This window comes from Myotis daubentonii, chromosome 8 (genome assembly GCF_963259705.1).
Source record: "Myotis daubentonii chromosome 8, mMyoDau2.1, whole genome shotgun sequence".
Taxonomy (NCBI): domain Eukaryota; kingdom Metazoa; phylum Chordata; class Mammalia; order Chiroptera; family Vespertilionidae; genus Myotis; species Myotis daubentonii.
In genome coordinates, this window is record NC_081847.1 from 38,696,172 (window position 1) to 38,719,468 (window position 23,297).

The 23,297-nt window shown below is 40.7% G+C and overlaps 2 protein-coding genes across 2 annotated transcripts in view; one reads left to right on the plus strand and one right to left on the minus strand.

Annotated features, from left to right (window-relative positions):
- RBL1 (RB transcriptional corepressor like 1) overlaps positions 1–23,297 on the minus strand; it is an 89,574-nt gene that overhangs the window by 62,729 nt on the left and 3,548 nt on the right. The window contains exons 2-9 of the mRNA XM_059706087.1: positions 19,923–20,056; positions 10,043–10,243; positions 9,605–9,669; positions 9,373–9,501; positions 9,105–9,265; positions 6,885–6,934; positions 5,675–5,861; positions 3,848–4,014 (exon numbers count right to left, since the gene is read on the minus strand). Coding sequence (XP_059562070.1) covers positions 3,848–4,014; positions 5,675–5,861; positions 6,885–6,934; positions 9,105–9,265; positions 9,373–9,501; positions 9,605–9,669; positions 10,043–10,243; positions 19,923–20,056 — 1,094 coding nt within the window. The remainder of the gene's footprint in view (positions 1–3,847; positions 4,015–5,674; positions 5,862–6,884; positions 6,935–9,104; positions 9,266–9,372; positions 9,502–9,604; positions 9,670–10,042; positions 10,244–19,922; positions 20,057–23,297) is intronic.
- Positions 1,521–2,464, plus strand: LOC132239595 (serine/threonine-protein phosphatase 4 catalytic subunit-like). The gene has a single exon (XM_059706088.1). It carries the CDS (start codon positions 1,536–1,538, stop codon positions 2,217–2,219), a length of 684 nt encoding a protein of 227 aa, XP_059562071.1. The 5' UTR covers positions 1,521–1,535; the 3' UTR covers positions 2,220–2,464.

Sequence of the window (23,297 nt, forward strand, 5' to 3'; positions counted from 1 at the left end):
TTCCTTTTTTTGTCTGCCTTTTCTTTTTTTTTTTTTTTTTTATCTTTTTTTTTTTTTTAATATATTTTATTGATTTTTTACAGAGAGGAAGGGAGAGAGATAGAGAGTTAGAAACATCGATGAGAGAGAAACATCGATCAGCTGCCTCCTGCACATCTCCTACTGGGGATATGCCCGCAACCCAGGTACATGCCCTTGACCGGAATCGAACCCGGGACCTTTCAGTCCACAGGCCGACGCTCTATCCACTGAGCCAAACCGGTTTCGGCTGTCTGCCTTTTCTTAACTTTTCTCCCTTTTCATTGTTTCAGCCCTTTGTTTACCTAAACAAAGTATCTCTAGTGCTACTGAAATATGTCTTTTTCCTCCAGGACCTACACTGGATAATTAAAGCATAAAATACTTTTTAGAATAAAAAAATTATCAGTTTTGTTTTTTTCATGAAATTCTGTTATTCTTTTCTCTCTTTCTTTCTTTTCTTTTTTTCTTTTTTGCAGCCACCCTGATAAAAAATTTTTGCTTGAAATGAGCAGGAAATTAAAAAAAAAAAAAGTTTTGTTTTTTTTGTTCAAATGTGTTGAATGAACTGTCCAAGCTCCACTTTACCTCACCATAAAACTTGAAGAAAAAAAAAAGGCTGCAATTTAGAGCCTAAGAAAATAAGAAGGTAAACTATGCAAATCAAAATCAATTATCTTTTTAATAATCTAAGGAATTTAAAAATATTGATCTCCTCTAAGCACCTATAGAGCCCTATTCTTCCTCCAATATAGCTCTGCTGTACTGTATAATTGTCTGTTTACATTTCTATGTCTTTCAGGACAATTAGCTCTGTAAGGCCAGACACAATAGCTATCTTATTAGCTATCAAGTCCAGTTCCAGGAGGTTCACAATGAACATATGCTGAATGAATTTTCTTTTTATGTCATTCCTCTTGTTGGTTGAGAATAGTGTTTCTTAATTAATGAACCCACATAAGTCAGTACCCATAAAATTTCTAGAACTCAATGGATTAATCTGGTTTAGCAAGACACTAGGTGAGGGGGTGTCAGTGAACTCCTAGCCTGGCTCTAGTTAGAACAGCCAATGGAAGGTGTCCAGGTTAGGGGATGATAGTGATGCAGGGGTACGGAGTGGGTAGAGGTCTGAGCATGAAAGCAGAGGCCCCTAGCAGCAGCACCCAGGACCGGGAGAGAAAACCATGAGGAAGCTTGGCTACCTGGTCGTTTGGAGGAACCACAAAGGGATCTTGGAATCAGTTGTGCTGATTTGTCTGGAGGTGAAGGACCTTTTAATGAGATGGTAGCAGAAGATGTCCTACTTAACCCACCTGATCCTAAAAGGGTTCTGCCTAATAAGATCAGGGAGTGGTACTGGTCTTAGCATGCTTCTTCTCCTTCTTTCCCCATTCTGGCCTTTTTGTCCAGGATTTCCTGGTTTCCAAGTCTTCTCCACTAGTCCCGAGAATCCTTGACTTCCAGGAAAGCCAATTGTTCTCCAATCACCTTTAGAACCTGAGACCAACTACCTCTTCATGGGGGACTTTGTGGATCATGGTTTCTACAGCGTTGAAACGTTCCTCCTGCTGCTGGCACTTAAGGTTCGCTATCCTGATCAAATCACCCTGATCCGGGGCAACTATGAGAGCCGTCAGATCACACAGGTCTATGGCTTCTATGATGAGTGCCTGCGTAAATATGGCTTGGTGACCGTGTGGCGCTACTGCACTGAATTCTTTGACTACCTCAGCCTGTCAGCCATCATTGATGGCAAGATCTTCTGCGTGCATGGGGGCCTCTCCCCCTCCATCCAGACCCTTGACCAGATCCAGACGATTGACCGAAAGCAGGTGCCTCATGATAGTCCCATGTGTGACTTGCTCTGGTCTGACCCTGAAGACACAACAAGCTGTGGTGTGAGCCCCTGTGGGGCTGGCTACCTATTTGGCAGTGACGTGGTGGCTCAGTTCAATGCAGCCAACGACATTGACATGATCCTCCGTGCCCACCAACTGGTGATGGAAGGTTACAAGTGGCACTTCAATGAGACTGTGCTCACTGTGTGGTCGGCACCCAACTACTGCTACCGCTGTGGGAATGTGGCAGCCATCTTGCAGCTGGATGAGCATCTCCAGAAAGATTTTATCATCTTTGAGGCTGCTCCCCAAGAGACGCGGGGCATCCCCTCCAAGAAACCCGTGGCTGACTACTTCCTGTGACCCCTTTGTCCCCTGCCCCCCACCCCCTCCAGTCCCTCTGGCCCTTGGACCACTGTGACTCTACCCTCTTCTCCAGATGGAGGCTGGGCATGGGGGGCTGTCCCCAGCGCTGCTCTCCCTCAAAGAGGGCACTTCGAGGGTGAGGACTTCCTCTGGAGAGGCTCGGAGCCTGAGCTCCATGCTCCTCTCCTTTCTCCCCACCTGAACCATGAAGTTTCCAATAATTTTTGTTTTTCTTTTTTTCATTTTTTTTCGGTTTGTTTTTAGATAAAAAATTTTGAGAAAAAGAAAAAAATAATAACAGGGGGACCTGTTATTAGATCTGGAATGCATCTTTTCCAGTGTGAGATCTCTATTTCCTTTTCATCTGGGTGTCCAGGAGGACCTTGAATATAAGTAGTATTTTTCAGTGTCTGAGAATGTTCCCAATCTTTCAGCCTTAGTCATGTTATTCAATAGTTTCACTTCTTTATTATTATTATTTTTTTTATTTTTATTGCTTTCAGAGAGGAAGGGAGAGATTTACTTCTTTTTTTCACTTCTCCTTTTATTTCCTATTCCAAATGCGCTTGTTTTTCTTTCATAGACATAATTTCTGCTGATGCATTATACATGCACTCCTCTAGTTTACTCATTTGTTACCACTATTCAGATGATAGGTATGAGAATTATAAACACAAGGAGATAAAGGGCAATCTGTGCATCTTTAAAGGGCTTCAGTTGCTCTTGAAGGACAGGGTCTTTTTTAGGATTCAGAGGTAGCAAAGCTATCACTGAGCATCAAGCTTCCCAGCTATTAGTGTCCCCCTGCTGATCAGGAAAGCTATCTCATTGTTCCATACTTCTGGAGAAGAAGGAGCATAAATTTGTAAGGATACTTAAAAGGTAATTTTAATGAATTGCTAGAACCTGAGTGAGAAGTGGGAGACTCCTGGTGCTACATTCTTAGGGGTGGCCCCAAACTTTCCTGGGTTTTATCTTTAGGAATCCCACCAGGTTCTTATAATGTTTTTTTGTTTTTTTTTTAAATATATTTTATTGAGTTTTTACAGAGAGGAAAGGAGAGAGATAGAGAGCTAGAAACATCGACGAGAGAGAAACATCGACCAGCTGCCTCCTGCACACTCCCCACTGGGGATGTGCCCGCAACCAAGGCACATGCCCTTGACCGGAATCGAACCTGGGACCTTTCAGTCCGCAGGCCGACGCTCTATCCACTGAGCCAAACCGGTTTCGGCATGTTTTTTAAACAATCGCAAAAAAATATATTTTCTGGCTGCACCATCAGTATGTAATTCCTCCATTTGATAAACATTTAGCTTGAACCCATTTAAGGTCAAGTAAAAAGAAAAACAATAATGTATAACTTAGGGATAGTTACCAGAATGGAATGTCAGAGCTAAATAATCTTTCAGATATATCTAACCTTAAAAGTCTATAATAATAGGAATATTGATATGAAATTTTTAATAGGTACTTCTTTCTGATATTATGTCAACATATTTTGTGATTGAAATGGTATGATAAAACTTTCCCAATGTATATCCACTATCTTAAGAATTCTGAATATACTGAATACAAAATGGAATACAAAATCTAATTTAGAAAAATAATAGTATTGAACTTACTCAAAAATATTTATAAGTTGTTCACTTGGTGCATTTTTCAGCCCAGTCACAATACTCTGTAACCGGCTCACACTTTGAGTGGCTGAAGCAACAGGAGTAATGATAGCTTCTTTTTCTCGTAAATATCGCCGTCCTGTCAGGGGTGTTGAAGGTGCAAATGATGTTTTCTGTCAAAAAAAGAAAAATCTGTGAGGTTAAAAAGTTACCTTCCCCCTTATTATGTATTTAATTCAGTATGTATATCATCTTCTCTATTCAAATTTAGTAGGCTACTTTTTCCCCTCCTCTTCTGGTTATCCACCAAATTTTTAGCAATATCATGTTAATAACATCCTTAAATTTGAGTAACACTTTTTCAAAGCATAATCTCATTTTCTCTTCCTAACATTCACTTAAAAATAACATACAATTTCATTTTACTTATGAGACAACAGGCACAGAGAAGTTAAAAACCCCGTTTAAGCTGATGAAGTTAATGGCAGAGCTGATCTTCAACCAGTGTGCTGCAAGAATTTTTAAAGCATGCAATACCTGACTATTTAGTCAGGGACACTGATCTTTTTTCCTTTAGATTGTCAAATTAAAAAAATTATAACAGCCCCTCCCCTCAAAAAACTGACAACAGCCAAAACAACAAATACTGTCCAGCGTGAATGCCCTGACTTGAACCATACATATATAGGTATATAACAGAGTTCAACTCACTGGCCACATTGCAAAAAGGTTGTATCTAACTGTTTAATTATACCAGAAATCCTTATAAGCACCTGATTTTTTTTTTAAAAAGCCACTTTGGAGCAAAAAGGGTAGGCAATTATTATTATTACTAGAGGCCCGGTGCATGAAAATTTGTGCACTTGGGGTGGGGGTGGGGAGGTGGGGAGGGGTCCCTTAGCCCGGCCTACTCCCTCTCGTAGTCCGGGACCCCTTGGGGGATGTTCACCTGCCGGCTTAGGCCCGCTCCCTGGGGGATCAGGCCTATGCTGGCAGTCAGACATCTCTCTGGTAGCCCGGGAGCCTTCGGGGGATGTCCGTCTGCCAAGGAGGTGGGAGAGGCTCCTGCCAGCACCGCTGCACTAGCTTGTGGCTGAGCAGAGCTCCTCCAGTGGGAGTGCACTGACCACCAGGGGGCAGCTCTTGCATTAAGCGTCTGCCCCTGGTGGTCAGTGCGCGTTATATCCACCAGTTGCTGCACTGTTAGGGTCAATTTGCATATTACCCTTTTATTATATAGGATTTTTTGGTAAATCAAAAGTATAACTAATTTTTTGATCAGATTGGCAAAAAAAATTATTTCTTTGGTGTGCTACAGAATTATACTGATTAATTTATGTGTGCCATGAGACAAAAGGTTGAAAATCAGTATTCTAGACTAGTGACTTTTCCATTAAACCTTATCCTCCAATCCATTATATACAGAATTAAGCCTTGGCTATTAATAATCAAGTCCAGAGTTTTATAGCTGAAGCACAGGAAGAGCACATAAGTTTATCATGGGTAGGAAAGCAAATTAAATTTTAAAGCAGTGGAATAGTGGCTAATGATAAAAAGATTAGGAAGAAAGCATAAATCCTTTATGTCAAGACACATTCTCTACTGTACAACCCAGGCATTCTGGGAAAATATATCCAAAATATGAAAAATAGTAAATGTGGTAAAAATACTAAATGCCATAGTTTTAAAAATTACCTTTTAAGGCTTTCATGGGAAATATGAATTAGTAGAAGAAACCCAAGATTTAGCTTGAAAGATGCTTCTGCTGTTAGTAGAATCATACACAGAAAGAAAAAGATCATTCAAGACTGAGGCCAGTCTAGGTTATATTACTTTTTCAAAGTGTTGTTGAAGGTTATATTCCACATTAGCCTGTGCTGTCAGTTTCCCTAATGGGGTGTCACCAGCGAACTTTCGAGGAGTTCCAATTTCCTCATCTGCATCTGCTCCCAAAAAGATCCGTTCATCAAAATCACCAACAGTTAAAACATATTCTTCATACTCCTTGTTCACTGCTTTGCTGAAAAAAAAAAAAAAATTACTTGAAGCTGCAAGAATAAAACCAAGTAACAGAATAAAACACAATGGATTTATCTTGATTTGAAGATAGATTTAGACTCCACAGTATGGAAAAGCTGATGACTTTCTAGTGTTGTTACTTTTTCTTTTTTTTTAAATAATATTTTATTGATTTCTTACAGAGAGGAAGGGAGAGGGACAGAAAGTTAGAAACATCGATGAGAAAGAAACATCCATCAGCAGCCTCCTGCACACCCCCTACTGGGGATGTGCCTGCAACCAAGGTACATGCCCTTGACAGGAATCGAACCTGGGACCCTTCAGTCTGCAGGCCGATGCTCTATCCACTGAGCCAAACCGATTAGGGCTAGTGTTGTTACGTTTTTAAAAATATATTTTTTATTGATTTTTAGAGAGAGAAACACTGATGCGAGAGCGAGACATCTATCAGCTGCCGCCTGCACCACCCCTACTGGGGATCGAGCCTGCAATCTGGGCTTGTGCCCTGATCAGGAATCAACCAGCAATCCCTTGGTGCATGACAATGCCTACCCAACTGAGCCACACTGGCCAGGGTGACTTCTTATTTTTATTAAGTCTGCTCATCTAATGATATCAGAGGCTCCTACCTGATGACCATTCTTCACATTCACATACACAGCAATAACTTACTTTGAAAGGTGAGTGAAAGAGAACATATACTTAATCTGAAAACTAGTTGAACCTAATTAAGATACTGAGGCAATAATGGCTTTGAAATATAAGCACATTGTGAATTTGCCAACATTTGATTAATAAAAACTCAAATACAGAAGACATTGGGCTTGTTTATGACTTTCTCTGGAAAGTAGCTGTCAAGTACCAATGGTTCCCCAAAGTAAATATAAAGGCAACAAGGCTTGGTGACAACACCCACTCAATGTCACTAGAGCAGTAGGAACTTGAATGTTTCACTTAATAAATTGCAACAAATTATTATTGACAGCCTATACTATATTAGATACCATTAGTGGTAGATACTTACCTATTATCAGTAAAATTGGAAAAGTCCAGGAGGCATTCTCCTTTTAAAATCTAGGAGGAAAAAGTCATTATGTGACATCATATAATTGAGCATATTAGCACACACATAAAAACAGTATTTATCTAAATTTTCACATTGGCAGTTGTCATAAATCATACAAACACAAAACAAAATTACTAAATATTTATTTCAGACCAGTAAAACTAAATCAGCATGCAAATAAAATATTAAAAACCATTTAAAGTCAAGGTTTTTTTCTTCTTTAAAAAGAAAATTGCCTTTTAAAATTTACTATTATTTTAATACGTTTTTATTGGTTTCAGAGAGAGGAAGGGAGATAGAAACATTGATGAGATAGAAACCTTGATCAGCTGCCTCCTCCACACCCCCTACTGGGGATTGAACCCACAATCCAGGCATGTGACCTGACCAGGAATCAAACCAGTGAGTGACCTCTTGGTGCATAAGATGACTGACACTCAACCAACTGAGCCACACCAACCAGGCTAAAGTCAGTTTTGAAAATGCTTTAAAATCAGTCTATAGCAGTGGTTTCCAAATCTTAGTGATATACGAATCATTTAAGAGAACTTGTTTGAAATGCAAACTGATGGACCTCAAGGCCTGGGCTGAGGCAGCATTTTTAGCAAATTTCCATAGTTATTCTGATGAAAGCTATCCAATTTTAAACACTTGTCTATGGTGAAAGTAAACTAACATATACTAACAAAAGATTCAAAAGAAACATATGTACTATCATTGGTGAGAGGAAAACTATACTGTTGTTAATACTTTTGTGTATTCACACTACTTAAGATTATTACACATCAGGAGTTGTAAACTCAAATGCCCTAAGGGTCAGGGGTCAATATACATAAATGATGAGAGCAGAAAGGGTATTTCCCATCTTCAAAGAAGTGACCATCATCTAGCTTGACAACAGTTACCCATGTAAAGTCATGTAGAAATTCCAAACCAATATTGCTATAGCTTCTGATTTTTGAAAGGTTTTTATATATAAGGTCTTTATCTGGAAATTAAAAATTGAACAAAACAAAATAAAATGAAATAAATAACACCCTACAAAGACCAAGCAAAATACCTATGGCCCATGGGCAAGAGGACCATTGTCCAAACTAGGATACTTTTAGGGTGAAAGGAGATGCTATAATAATGATGCTAAGACAGGGGTGGGAAATCATTTGATTTGGCCTTGCCAATGCATTAGGGGTGATTTAATTAAATGGTTGACCAAATACAGCAGGCTAATTTTTAAACTGATAATTTTGTATGGCCCTCAAATGATGTTAAAAATATCCAAATGGCCCTTGGCAGAAAAAAGGTTTCCCACCCCTGTGCTAAGACAACAGCACAAAGCCAAATAATCCAAAGAAACCAAGATGTACAATCATCATACTCAGAGGCCGCTAGTGTGCTTCTTCTGCAGAGTATAACAGACATAACTTTTGAATTTCCTTAGAAGTTTACTGAAGATGTTTAACATACATATAGAGTCATGATACACACACACACACACACACGCACACACACACACACACACACATTTTAGGAAATATAAAACTAAATACAAAAGTATGTGTAAGAGACAAAGAATCCAATTAGGAAAGACTTTATGCTTGAAGAAAAATCTCATAATATTGGCAGAGAGGAACCACATGATGACCTAATCCAAACTCCCTTTTTTACTAAAGAGAAAACTCAAGGTAGCTGGATTAAAAGGCTGAATATTCAGGAAATGAAAAATTGAGTCCTAAAGGAATAAGCCACTTCACAAATATAGAAATAGCTAAGTAAATTCTTGAGGAAAACAAACTAGAATGCACGCATATAGTCTGCAAGTGTCTACAAAACTATACAGGATTTTCTGCTCTATTTACAAAGAATTAAAGCTATAGTTGTTATACGCATCCTACTTCTAGTAAATAGGAATTATTCAAATTGTGGCAGTAAATTAGCTTACGACCTCCTGTTTTTCATAATTTTTTATCAGACCCTCCTATCGTTACTTCTGACAGTGCATTTTTACTTGATAGTATATATAATTGGTCACGGCTGTTCCTCACGTTATAGGCCAATTCTGCAACATGGCAGAGACTGAAACCTGGAAATCTTGACTCTGAATCTTTAAAACATTATTTCTTCCTTTGAGGTTACTGCTGCTAACTCCTAAAAATCTTGGTCATTTAATAAGTACAGTACCTTCCTGTCAAAGAGTTTTGAAATATATGGCTTAAAGTAGTGCTCCTTTATTCCTTTTGCTTCTACTAGAAGTCCGTCATGCAGGTCACACAGTACAGCAATGATGCAGGGAGGCTCTTCAGGAGCCCTGAAGTCAGCAGTATGGAAATCAGATGGCAATCCTAGTATGACAGGGTATGAAAAGCAACAGGGGGGAAAGAATATGGTCAGTTTTTAAAACTTTTTCTAAAAACTGATAATCAGTTTTCAAAAATAAATAAGGTCTTACCTTTAAATGATGGATTTAGCAAATCTCCTCTATTTGGGCATATAATGGCATTGGCAAAAATCAGATCCAAGCAGCACAGAAGTAAATGATAAGAGTTTACTAAATCATCTCCAATCATACGAAAATTACCTTTGTAAGAAAAAGAGAGACACAAAACCTAGAAACCTCTAATATCAAATAGCAACAAGTTCCCACAGAAGAAATGTAAAACCACTGAAAAGTATCACCTTACCCTTAGTATAAACAAAGAGTGTCCAACAGAAATTAAAGAGATCCTTAACACTGCAAGGACTCCTCCTAAAAAAAGGGAGGAAATGTACTTTTTAAATTACTAACTTGCTAAATATCACTCCACAGCTGCCATTTAAACTGAAACAGTAAATATAAATAACAAATAATAAAGTTAAATTACATATAAAATTCCACTCACAAAGGACAGACAACCTCTGGTTAATTTAAACAAACTTAAATAAGCCTTTCCAATATGCATAAAATAATCAGAACATAAAAAAGTAAGTGAAATTATTACCCTGAATTTCCAGATATGGGTAATTATAAATGGATTTTAATAGAAACTTAAATTTTAAAAGTAGAGTTTTAAAAATGCAAATACCCCTAGTGACTTTTTATCATACTTTTTATGTCAATGATGTAGGATTAAGGGTCTTACCTCTGCTTCCTGCTTCGTGGTAACTTTGGTGGCTCTTCATATGGATTTTGAAATATATCCAAAAATATTGGCTCAAATTTTTTGAAAATTACAGTAGACACCTCAAAATTTCTTTCTAATCTTTCTATACGTTCACGAAATTCTTGTGGCAGGTTTGACATGTCCATCCACTTCTTCATTTTACTAAAAAACTGTATTAAACTAAACAAATAGAAAAAAAACTTTAAAATGAGTCCATATAATGGACGGAAAAGAAAACTTCTATTTATGCCTACGAATCTTTATTAAACAGCCTGAATTTATTTTAAAAAAAAAGAAAGGCAAAAAACCTCACTCGCCAAGTGCTATGAAATCATTTTGGTTCCCAGAATCATCATGGGAATTTAGATTTTGAATAAGTGGTCATTATATACCATATCTTCTACTATAAAGGGAGTGACAACTCCTATCTACCTACAGCACCTAGACAATAATCCAAATATAAATTAATGTTAGTCAACAGATTGATGAGTTTACAAAATTAGTTTGAGGAAAGACAGACTATCCCAAGTTGTGGATTCTAGAAGTTGATCACAAAGTATCAGACAGTTACAGGTTCAGAATAAAATTCAAGTGTTTATGTTCCAATGTGTGGTTCCACCATTAAATATAAACTAAGAAGGTAGTAAATACCCAGAAAATAACTTAATAGATTATTACTTGTCTTTTCTGGCTTATTCAATTATGGGGACATTTTTTATGTCTATGTTAGCGTGGTCTTAGATCGAAAATCTGGCCAGAACCGGTTTAGCTCAGTGGATAGAGCGTCGGCCTGCAGACCAAGGGGTCCCGGGTTCGATTCCGGTCAAGGGCATGTACCTTGGTTGCGGGCACATCCCCAGTGGGGGGCGTGCAGGAGGCAGCTGATCCATGTTTCTCTCTCATGGATGTTTCTGGCTCTCTATCCCTCTCCCTTCCTCTCTGTAAGAAATCAATAAAATATATTTAAAAAAAAAAAAAAAAAAAAAAGCCCATAAAACTTAAACATTGTTATCATTTTACTGATCTTACCTTGTAGTATGTCTGTAATTTGGGTTTGTTTCATGCTCCCATTAGATTTAGGCCATGTATTTTTGACACAGTACTGCACAAGTGATGTTATATCCTTCTCAGTGGACCATATACATTGGTTATTATTGATAACTCTGTACTTGATTTAGGTAGGATCTGCCCAGTTTTCCACCTCCAAGATACTATCTTTCCCTTTGTAATTAGTAACTGAGGAGAATCTTTGTAATTATGTAAATACTAGGGGCCCGGTGCACGAAATTCGTGCACTGGGTGTCGGGGGGGGGGGGGGTGTCCCTCAGCCCAGCTTGCCCCCTTTCACATACTGGGAGCCCTCAGGCATTGACCCCCATCACCCTCCAATCACAGGATCAGCCCCTTGCCCAGGCCGGACGCCTCTGGCCTAGGCGTCCGGCCCGGGCAGCAGGGACCTGCAGTGGCAGCGGGGGGGGTGCGGGCCGCGATCGCGTGGGATCCGCCCCTGCCTTTGCAGGATGCCTCTGGCTGAGGCGTCTGGCCCGGGCAGCGGGGACCCACAGCTGCAGCGGCCCCGCGATCGTGGGCTTCGCTTTAGGCCCAGGCAAGGGACCCCTAGCTCCTGGGACTGCCAGCTTCGACCGTGCCCAGCTCCCATCGCTGGCTCCACCCCTACTTCCTGCTATCACTGGCCAGGGTGGCAAAGGCACCTGATTCTCCGATCATGGCTGGGGGGCAGGGCAAAGGCGGCCCCAGGGCCGCCTTTGCCCTGCCCCCCAGCTCTTAGCTCCCCCCTGGGTTTCCGATCACTGTCAGTGGCAGGGGGCTTCTTCCTGCTTTCCCTTTCGCCTCCCTGCATTGTGCCTACATATGCAAATTAACCGCCATCTTGTTGGCAGTTAACTGCCAATCTTAGTTGGCAGTTAATTTGCATATAGCCCTGATTAGCCAATGAAAAGGGTATCGTCGTACGCCAATTACCATTTTTCTCTTTTATTAGTGTAGATTCTGCTTCTCATCAAACTTCTATTCCCTAGTTTTAATTTTTTTAAAAAATATATTTTATTGATTTTTTACAGAGAGGAAGGGAGAGAGAGAGTTAGAAACATCGATGAGAGAGAAACATTGATCAGCCGCCTCCTGCACACCTCCTACTGGGGATGTGCCCGCAACCAAGGTACATGCCCTTGACTGGAATCGAACCTGGGACCTTTCAGTCCGCAGGCCGATGCTCTATCCACTGAGCCAAACCGGTTACAGCCTATTCCCTAGTTTTAGCATCCATTGAAGATTTTTCCCTCAATCATTACTATGAGGTTGTGAAATGGTGATTCCCCCTGCCCCAACTCTATCATTTCTTCTACATTTATTAATTGGCATCCTAATGTAAAAAGGAGCTTTCCCTTCTCCCCTATTTATCATCAGTATAAAATTCATTCAGTGAATTATAATTCATAACTGTCCCTATTCATTTTGATGCTCAAATTATCCCAGGTTTGGCTACTACTGGAAACATTTTCTTTTTCTTTTTTTTTAATATATTTTATTGATTTTTCACAGAGAGGAAGGGAGAGAGATAGAGAGAGTTAGAAACATCAATGAGAGAGAAACATCGATCAGCTGCCTCCCGCACATCCCCCACCGGGGATGTGCCCGCAACCCAGGTACATGCCCTTGACCGGAATCGAATCCGGGACCTCTCAGTCCGCAGGCCGACGCTCTATCCACTGAGCCAAACCGGTTTCGGCGACTGGAAACATTTTTAAATTAGCTCCTATGTCCCTTGGATATGTCCCCAACATTTTTTTTTTTTGAGCACTTCCTTACTTTCTAGAATAAGCTATTCCAGGTTCATTAGAAAAAATAAGTTTGAGTGTATTATGCTAAGTGAAATAAGTCAGAAAAGGACAAGAACTGTATATAGTTTCAACTCATATGTGGGATATAAAACAAAAAGCAACAAACAAACAAAAAAACCAAAGTTATAGATACAGACAACAGAATGGTGGTTACCAGAAGGGAAAGGAGGTGGGCGGAGGAAAAAGAGGGTAAAGGAGGTCAGATATTATGGTGACAAAAAGAGACTAGGCTTGAGGTGGTGAGCACAAAATAGAGTATACAGATATCGTATTACAAAGTTGTACACCTAAAATTTATGTTATTAACCAGTGTTATTGCAATAAATTTAATTTTTTAAAAAGAGAAAAATATATATAAGTCTGCCCTAGTTTTTAAATCAGTCATTTTCTTAAAGACATTATGCTAAGTATTCATATGCTGTATCCTTCCTTAAAGGTGTTATGCCAAGTGAAATAAGCCAGTGACAAAAGGGCAAATACTGTTTGATTTCATTTATATGAGAATAGAGGACCGGTGCACAAAAATTTGTGCACTCGGGGGGGGGGGCCCTCAGCCCAGCCTATGCCTTCTCACAGTCTGGGACCCCTCGGAGGATGTCCACCTGCTGGCTTAGGCCTGTTCCCTGGGGGATCGGGCCCAAGCTGGCAGTCAGACATCCCTCTGACAGCCCTCGGGGGATGTCCACTTGCCAGCGGGGACAGGCCTAAGCTGCAGTTGGACATCCTTAGTGCTGCTAAGTAGGCAGGAGAGGCTCCCACCACCACCACTGTACTGGCAGCCATCAGCCTCACTTGTGGCTGAGCAGAGCTCCCCCAGTGGGAGCACACTGACCACCAGAAGGCAGCTCCTGCATTGAGCGTCTGCCCCCTGGTGGTCAGTGTGTGTCATAGTGACCAGTCATTCCCAGTCTTTCTGCTGTTATGGTCAGTTTGCCTATTACCCTTTTACTATATAGGATAGAGGCCGGGTGCACGGGTGGGGGCCGGCTGGTTTGCCTTGAAGGGTGTCCCGGATCAGGGTGGGGGTCCCGCTGGGGTGCCTTGCCAGCCTGGGTGAGGGGCTGATGGGTGTTTGCAGGCTAGTCACACCCCCTTCAGGGTGGGGGTCCCCACTGGGATGCCTGGCCAGCCTGGGTGAAGGGCTGATGGCTGTTTGCAGGCTGGTCAAGCCCCCCCCCCACCCCGAGTGGGGACCCTCACCCCATGGAGGTTTGGCCAGCCTGGGTGAGGGGCTGAGGGCCATTTTCAGGCTGGCCAAGCCCCCAGCGACAGAAACTCCCAGCCTCTCCTTTTTTCCTTTTTTTATTCTGGGATTTATTTACCTTCTATAATTGAAACTTTGTAGCCTTGAGGGGAGCTCAGAGCCGGCCAGGGCGGGGCGGGAAGCTTGGCTTCCTCCATCGCCAGGGGCAACCCAAGCCTCCTGCTTGCTCCAGCTCCGTGGCCACAGCCGGCTGAAAGCAGGTATCTGGGGTTTATTTATCTTCTATAATTGAAACTTTGTTGCCTTGAGTAGAGCTCAGAGCCGGCCGTGGCAGGCGGGAAGTTTGGCTTCCTCCATCACTGGAGCAACCAAGCCTCCTGCTTGCTCCATCTCTGTGGCTGCCGGCCACCATCTTGGCTGGGTTAATTTGCATATTGTTGCTGATTGGCTGGTGGGCATGGCTTAAGGAGTAGGGAAGGTACGGTCAATTTGCATGTTTGTCTTTTATTAGTATGTTTAAAATAGGCAAATTCACAGAGACAGGAAGTAGAATGGAGGTTACCCAGGGTTAGCAGGAGAGGAAAGAAGATATTCAATTGTTATGAAGTTTCAGTTTGGGAAGATGAAAAAGTTCTGGAGATGTTTGCACAACAATAAAAATGCATTCATTGCCACCGAACTCTACACTTAAAGTGGTTAAAATGGGCCCTGCCTGGGTTGGTTGCTTGGTTGTTTGGAGTATCATTCCATAAACCAGAAGACTGCAGGGTTGATTCCTGGTCAGGGCACATACCTAGCTAGGTTGCAGGTTTGATCTAGTTGGGGCACATATGGGAGGTGGCTGATCAACGTTTCTCTCTCACATCCATGTTTCTCCTTCTCTCCTTTCCTCTCTCTAAAAATCAATAAACATATCCTGGGATAAAGATTTAAAAAAGTGAAACTGAAGCCTGGCACTGACTATCTGTTGCAAGGCCATGCAGTGTTTTTTTAAGAAAAAATAAAAGTGGTTAAAATGATGAATTATGCGCTGGCCACCTTGGCTCAGTTGGTTGGAATGTTGTCTTGTACACCAAAAGGTGGCATGTTCGCCCTAGCTCGTTTGGCTCAGTGGATAGAGCGTCGGCCTGCGGACTGAGGGTCCCGAGTTTGCATATGCCCAGGTTGTGGGCTAGGTCCCCAGTGGGGAGCATACAGGAGGCAGTCAATCAATGATACTCTCATCATTGACATTTCTATCTCTCCTTCTTCCTTCCTCTGATATCAATAAAAATATATATTTTTTAAAAAGTGGCATGTTTTATTCCCCATCAGAGCACATACCCAGGTTGCAGGTTCAATCCCTGGCTGGGGCGCCTGTGGGAAGCAACTGATCGATTTCTCTCTCATCAATGTTCCTCTCTCTCTAAAAAAAACAAACAAAAACTTTTAAAAAGTTAAATTTCGTTATGTGTATTTCATTACCCACAAACAAGAAGAACAAATTTATAGAGCAGAGATAAAAAATATGGCTCATATGTCCCAATAGCAGCACAATACTGAATTTTAATAGCACTCAAAAGATTAAAAAAAACTTATATTGTAAAAAATTAACAGCATCAATGCTCCAATTAAAATGTATAAAAATTAATTTTTCATGAACTAAATTTTCATTCTGGTTCTACTACAATATGAAAATAATCTTGGTTTAAATCACAAGTTAAAAAAAGTAAATCACAAGTTAGTAAAAAACTTGTGAAAGAATGCAGAGAATTACTTTTCAATACTTAAAAAAGGAGATACAGACAATGTCTTTATATTTTAAAATGAATTAAAAATTTAAATAGCAGCCCTAGTCGGTTTGGCTCAGTAGATAAAGTGACGACCTGTGAACTGAAGGATCCTGGGTTTGATTACCAGTCAGGGCACAAGCCCAGGTTGTGGGCTCGATCCCCATAGGGGGCATGCAGGAGGCAACTAATCAATGATTCTTTCTCATCACTGATGTTTCTATCTCTGTCTTCTTCTCCCTACCTCTCTGAAATCAATAAAAATATATTTAAAAAATTTAAATTGCACAACAGATACTACTTTTTAATACTACACTTAATAGCAAAATAAACTTTTACATGAAACTTTTTTAAAGTTGGAAGTTGCTTTAAGTTTTATGTTTTAAAAAAATACATTTTATTGATTTTTTACAGAGAGGAAGAGAGAGGGATAGAGAGTTAGCAACATCAATGAGAGAAAACATCGATCAGCTGCTTCCTGCACACCTCCTACTGGGGATGTGCCAGCAACCAAGATACATGCCCTTGACTGGAATTGAACCTGGGATCTTTCAGTCCGCAGGCCGACGCTCTATCCACTGAGCCAAACTGTATAGGGTACTTTAAGTTTTTTTGCAAACTGAAGCTGAATATAAATAAAGTTCAAAACAGAGACATTCTAATATAATATTTGTGTGTAGATACATGTGTAATATAGCATGGACTTGGAAGTAATTTAACCTCTTGGTGACTCAGTTTAAAATTTATTTCATGGGATTAACTGTGAGGATTAAATGGTTAAAGACATGCAAACCCTTAGAACATTAAGTGGTTCCTGGCACACAGATAAATACTCAATAAGAATTTTCTAGTTTCACATGTGCATCTATATTTATAGTCAAACCTCAGTTCTCAAAGATCTCTGTCTTGAACAATTCGGTTCTCAACCAAGTTCATGGAAAAAATGTCTGTTTTCTAACAAAACTCATTCTTGACCTGACAACCCTTTCATGTTGATGCATCAGCATGGCAAAAAGCCTCTCAGGCCACAAATAAGAGAATGCTAAACCTCATGTTATTAACCTCTCAGGAAATTGCGCTGTGAATTTTTGCCTTTTTTTTTTTTTTTTTTGCTTTTGTTGCTGGTGAAATGGACCATTAGCACAATTTTAAAGCATAAAGATGGCATCAGGTGTGCTGATACTGCTAAGGGTGTGAAAGTGCTCACAAAACAATGATCACAGGCAATTGAAGAGGTAGAAAAACTGTTGTTGATTTGAATAAATGAAAAGCCCCTAGCCTGTGACAGCATTTCAGAGGAAATGATATGTGAAACAGCAAAGATGCTGCACCCCTGGAACCAGTGCTGAAAGTGATTAGTTTAAGGCTTTGTAGGAGGTGGTTTGATAACTGTAAGAAAAGATGTGGAGTGTTTGTTTTCTTAAAAATATATACTTTTATTGCTTTCAGAGAGGAAGGGAAAGGGAGAGAAAGAGAGAAACATCAATGATGAGAATCACTGACTGGCTGCCTCTTGCACTGGGGATGAAGCTGACAACCCTGGCATGTGCCCTGACCAGGAATCAAACAGTGATCTCCTGGTTCATAGGTTGAGGCTCAACCACTAAGCCACTCTGGGTTTTTTTGTTTTGTTTTGTTAATCCTCACCGAAGGATATCTTTTCCATTGACTTTCTTAGAGTAGAAAGGAGGGAGGGAGAAGGGGGGAGAGGGGGAGAGGGAGAGAGAGGGAGAGAGAGAGAGAGAGAGAGAGAGAGAGAGAGAGAGAGAGAGAGAGAGAGAGAAATCAACGTGAAAGAGACACATGGATTGGTCAAATCCCCACAGGGCAGGGATCAAACCTGCAAACCAGGTACCCTCAGCGTGCAGGCTGATGCTCTAACCCAGTGGTTCTCAACCTGTGGGTCGCGACCATCAGAAAACACATATAGCATATCAGATATTTACATTTCTATTCATAACAGTAGCAAAATTACAGTTATGAAGTAGCAACGAAAATAATTTTATGGTTGGGGGTCACTACAACATGAGAAACTGTATTAAAAGGTCGCGGCATTAGGAAGGTTGAAAACCATTGCAAGTCTAACCATTTAGCTACACTGGCCAGGGCAAGAATTGTTTGTTTATAGATTAAACAGTACATTAGACATGTATTGCCTTTAACAAAGGTTAAAAGAGGGAATAATTTAGGGGTCTGGAACAGATTACTACAATTTACATTATTTCTAATGGAAAAAAAAGATTCAGTTTTCGAACAAATGGCTTCTTGAACAGCCTTCCAGAACAAATTAAGTTCGAGAACTGAGGTTCCACTGTATAGTGTTTTGCAGTATGATTTATTAACAATATTTGATGGGTATTTTCCCATGACTATAAAGATCTATATAATCATTTAAAGTTGAAATTTGGACAATAGCCCAAAGTATTATAAATCAATGCAAATAACACTTGCAATTATTTTTCATTTTTCTAAATGAACATGATTATGTTGGTCTACTGTCCTTTTAGCAATTAAGAATGTGATGCTTGTTCGGCTGGAGTGACTCAGTGGTTAAGCATCGACCTATGAACCAGAGGTCATGGTTCAATTTCCAGTCAGAGCATATGCCTGGGTTGTGGGCTTGGTCCCAGGTGGCTGGTGTGCAGGAGGCAGCCAAGCAATGATTCTCATCATTGATGTTTCTATCTCTTTCTCCCTCTCCCTTCCTCTCTGAATCAATAAAAATAAAAAATTAAATAAATTAAATAAATAAATTAAATAAAATAAAAATGTGACACTTGTCTCAGCTGGGTGGCTCAGCTGGTTGGAGCATCATCCCATATCCAGAAAGGCTGTGGGTTCAATTTCAGGTCAGGGCACATACCTAGGTTGTGGGTTTGATCCTCAGTCGGGGCACATACAGGAAGCAACTGATGCATGTTTCTCTCTCACATTGATATTTTTCTCTCTCTCCCTTTCTCTCTCTCTAAAATCAATTAAAAAAATATATCCTCAGGTGAGAATTAAAAAAAAAAAGAATGTGAGATTTAAAACTTTTTAAAATGATCAGTCTATATTTAAAAAACCACTCTTTTTCCCTCTGTGGCTGCTTGAAGATGAACCTTCATCATGAATGACACAGTGGCTATCTGGACTGGGAAGTTCATAACCAACAGACTACTTCAACAGAAGCAAATGGTCATCGAAGTCCTTCACCCTGGGAAGGCAATAGTACCCAAGGCAGAAGTTCAGGAAAAACTAGCCAAAATGTTTAAGACCACACCAGATGTCATCTTTGTGTTTGGATTCAGAACTCACTTTGGTGTTGGCAGGACAACTGGCTTTGGCATGATTTATGATTCTTTGGATTACGCAAAGAATAATGCCAAGTCATAAAAGACAAAGGCTGTGGAAATATTCCTGATTAAAGGAAATTAAAGAGATATAAGTGAATGTAATGTTTGATTCTAGATTGGAGATTGTACCTAAAGAAAAAAAATGCTATAAAGAAAAATTATTGGCTTAACTAATAAAACTAGAATAGAGATGACAGATTATATAAAATTATTGTATCAATGTTAACTTTGCTGGAGTTGATAACTGTACTATAGTTATTTCAGAAAACACATAATTCAAGTATTTAGGTGTAAAGGGCTATACTGTATACAACTTAATTTGAAATGGTTGAGGAAAAAATATTATTTAAGAGAAAAAGATCAAATAATAAAGCAAATATTAATAATAGGTGAATCCGGATCAAGGGTACATGGGTATTCTTTGTGCTTGAAATTAATTTTAAAAATTAATGAAAAAATTATAGGGAAAAAAGATTTAGTACATAGGCCTTAGTTGAAGTAAGAATTTGAGGAAGAAAGGCAGTGGAAGGAGAACTGGGAAAGAATAGCAATATGATAAAAAGCTTACAAAATAATGACGTTTGAAAAAAAAAAAGAATGAAATTAAATGTTTTAAAATAAAGAGAAATTAAATTCTAAAATCCAATTTAGGACTTATAAAACAATGTTTGAAAAATCAAAGCGCTTTACCTTAATTTAGCTGAACGTAGTATTCTGGTAAGTGAAACACAATTTCCTTCCATGATACCCTTTCCAACTGTGGGAATAATGCTTTTGCGGCATGCAACATATAATGAACATGCCAACCAGTGTATAACTTCTCCCTGGCAGAAAAAAGACAAGTAGCAAAATGAATTTATTATGTTAAAATGCTTGAACTCTAGAACCAGAAGAGATCTTTGAATTATCTAGTCTAATATTCATTCTGTATATAACAGGCCAGAGAAAGGAATTATTAGCCTTAGGTCACAAAGCTTAGTTAGCTGCAATAGTAGGAGTAAAACTTCTTATTCTCAGTCCTGCATAACATGCTAAATCAGTATTAATCCAAAGCTAGATCTCTCACTTATACTCAAATATAATATTACTGAAAGATAGGGGAGGCTAGGGGACTGTCTAGGGCGGGGGGATAAAATGGATACATATGTAATACCCTTTGTAATACTTTAAGCAATAAAAATTAAAAAAAAAATATTACTGAAAGAGTTGTCTTAAAATTTCTCAGCGCTAGCTTTCTCGATTTTAAAATACCAGTCATGGCCTTGATGATGCCAAAATTCCTTTCCACCATTTTTTAAATAGTGGCAGAGAAAGGAAAGAACAGTAGAAAGATGACAAGGGAATCACACATAAAAACATCTATCTTGAACAACATAAAGGAGACTGTCATTTTTGTGAGGTAAAAATTGGGGGAATTATTTACCCCAATCTTTAAAATAGTAAGTATGGCTCTCTATTTTAGCAGATATCTCAATTTATAATGTTACAAAAAAGGTGGCATTTGATAATTCAACACAATTCTCTGAGGTAGACTTGACATATATTCAAGCTAGAATCACTTTATGATTTCACTGATGATCTCTATGTGAAATTCAAGTTAAGAGGTAGACACAAATTTCAAAGCACAACATACTACTGTGTTTTTTTTTAATTCTTTATTAGTTAAGGTACTACAAATGTGTCCTCCTCCCGCCCATTAACCTCAACTTCCCCCCCACACACTCATGCTCTCATCCCCCTGTTGTCCATGTTCATTGGCATACTACTGTTGCTATTCACTGCTTTGCAGATCTTCTTTAAAACCAGACTGGAGAACACGGGGTGGGGAACGTCTGGCCTCAGGCTGTATAAGTCCCGCAAAATCATTTAGTCTGGCCCTGCCAAGGCATGAGGGGTGAGTTAATTAAAAGTTTGACTAAATATAGCTGGCTAATTTTTTTAAAAGTATATTTTTATTGATTTCAGAGAGAAAGGGAGAGGGAGAGAGAGAGAGAGATAGAAACATCAATGATGAGAGAGAATCATTGATCGGCTGCTTCCTGCATGCCCCCCACCGGGGACCAAGGCCGCAACCCAGGCATGTGCCCTTGACCGGAATTGAACCCGGGACCCTTCAGTCTGCAGGCTGACGCTCTACCCACTGAGCCAAACCAGCTAGGGCTAGCAGGCTAATTTTTAACTTGATAATTTTGTATGGCCTGCAGATGATGCTATAAATATCCAAATGGCCCGTTAGCAAAAAAAAAAAAAAAAAAAGTTCCTCACTTTTGCTCTAGAAGGATGAAAAGAATGATAAATTTCTTGCAGTAATCCAAAAGGGGTGGGAAGAAATGAGTGCACAAATAAAGCTAAAATCCAGTGTTCCTACCCTAAAGTAGTAAAAAGTCTTATTTGTTCAAGGCATTAAAAGAGGGAGGTAAAAAAAAAAAGAGAGGAAGGTAAGCTTAAGGTTGAGTATTTTTGAAAGACTTAATTAATGAATTATTTGGGAATAGAAAGTGTTATAGAGCCTTTGGATACAGACTAGTATATGAAAACACCATTAAGATAAAAAAAATTTAAGTACCAGAATTATTGCTTTGAGTTTTTTCCTTTAAAAAATAAAGTCACCTATATTATCTATTTTGAGTCCTTGATGCTAGGTTTTAGAAATACAAAGATGGTTTCTGACCTCATGGAACTCCAAGTCTAGAGCTAAGAAGAACAGACACTATTATCTGTAACTGGTGAGATATCCTATCTAATAAAAGAGAAACATGGTAATTAGTGTACGACCGCTACCCTTCCCATTGGCTAATCAGGGCAATATGCAAATTAACTGCCAGCCAAGATGGTGGCCGGCAGCCAGGCAGCTTGAAACTAACATGAGGCTTGCTTGCTTCAGTGACGGAGGACTCCAACGTTCCCCACCTGCCGCTGCAGGCCTCTGAGCTGCAACTCTAAGCAACTATGCAACAAATACAGAAGTTAAACAAAACCCCAGAAACCTGCTTTAGTCCACTGGTCTTCAGCCAGCAGGATCACAACATTGTAAGCAAAGGCCAGAAACCTACTTTCAGCAGCGGAGGCCTAAGAGCTGGAGCCAAGCCTCAAAGCTAAAGCCGGCCCAGAATAAAAAAAGAAAAGAAAAAAAGGAGCGGTTGGGAGCTTCAGTCACCCGCCAGCCTGAAAACAGCCCTCAGCCCCTCACCCAGACTGGCCAGGCACCCCAGTGGGGACCCCCACCCTGAAGGGTGTGTGACCAGCTGCAAACAGCCATCATTCCCTCACCCAGGCTGGCCAGGCACCCCAGTGGGGACCCACACCCTGATCCAGGACACCCTTCAGGGCAAACCAGCTGGCCCACACCCGTGCACCAGGCCTCTATGCTATATAGTAAAAGGGTAATATGCCTCCCAGCACCGGGATCAGCGTGACAGGGGGCAGCGCCCAAACCCCCTGATTGCCCTGCGGCTCTGTGTGTGACAGGGGGCAGGGCCACAACCTCCCTATCCACCCTGCTCTGTTCGTGACAGGGGAAGGCGCCCCAACCCTCTGATCAGCCCTGCTCTGTGCCTGATAGGGGCGAGCTCCCCAACCCCCTGATCGCCCTGCGGCTCTGTGTGTGACAGGGTGCGGTGCCCTAACCCCCTGATCGGCCCTGCTCTGTGGGTGATAGAGGGTGGCGCCCCAACCCCCTGATGGGCCCTGCTCTGTGGGTGACAGGGCACAGAGCCCCAACCCCCCTGCTGGGCCCTGCTCTGTGAGTGACAGGGGGCAGCGCCCCAACCCCGATGGGCCCTGCTCTGTGCGTCACAGGGGGTGGCGCCGCAACCTCCCCATCGACCCTGCCTTGAGTGTGACAGGGGATGGTGCCCCAACCCCCCAATCGGCCCTACCCTGAGGGTGACTGAGGGTGGCATCACAACCTCCCGATCGCTCTGCTCTGTGCATGACAGGGGGCGGCGCCCCCACTCCCCAATCGGCCCTGCTCTGAGCCCGACCAGGGGCTGCACCTAGGGATTGGGCCTGCCCTCTGCCACCAGGGAGCAGGCCTAAGCCAGCAGGTCGTTATCTCCCAAGGGG

Excerpts from the sequence above, each read along its gene's own strand:
- LOC132239595 (XM_059706088.1), top strand. The coding sequence starts at position 1,536 with ATGGGGGACTTTGTGGATCATGGTTTCTACAGCGTTGAAACGTTCCTC.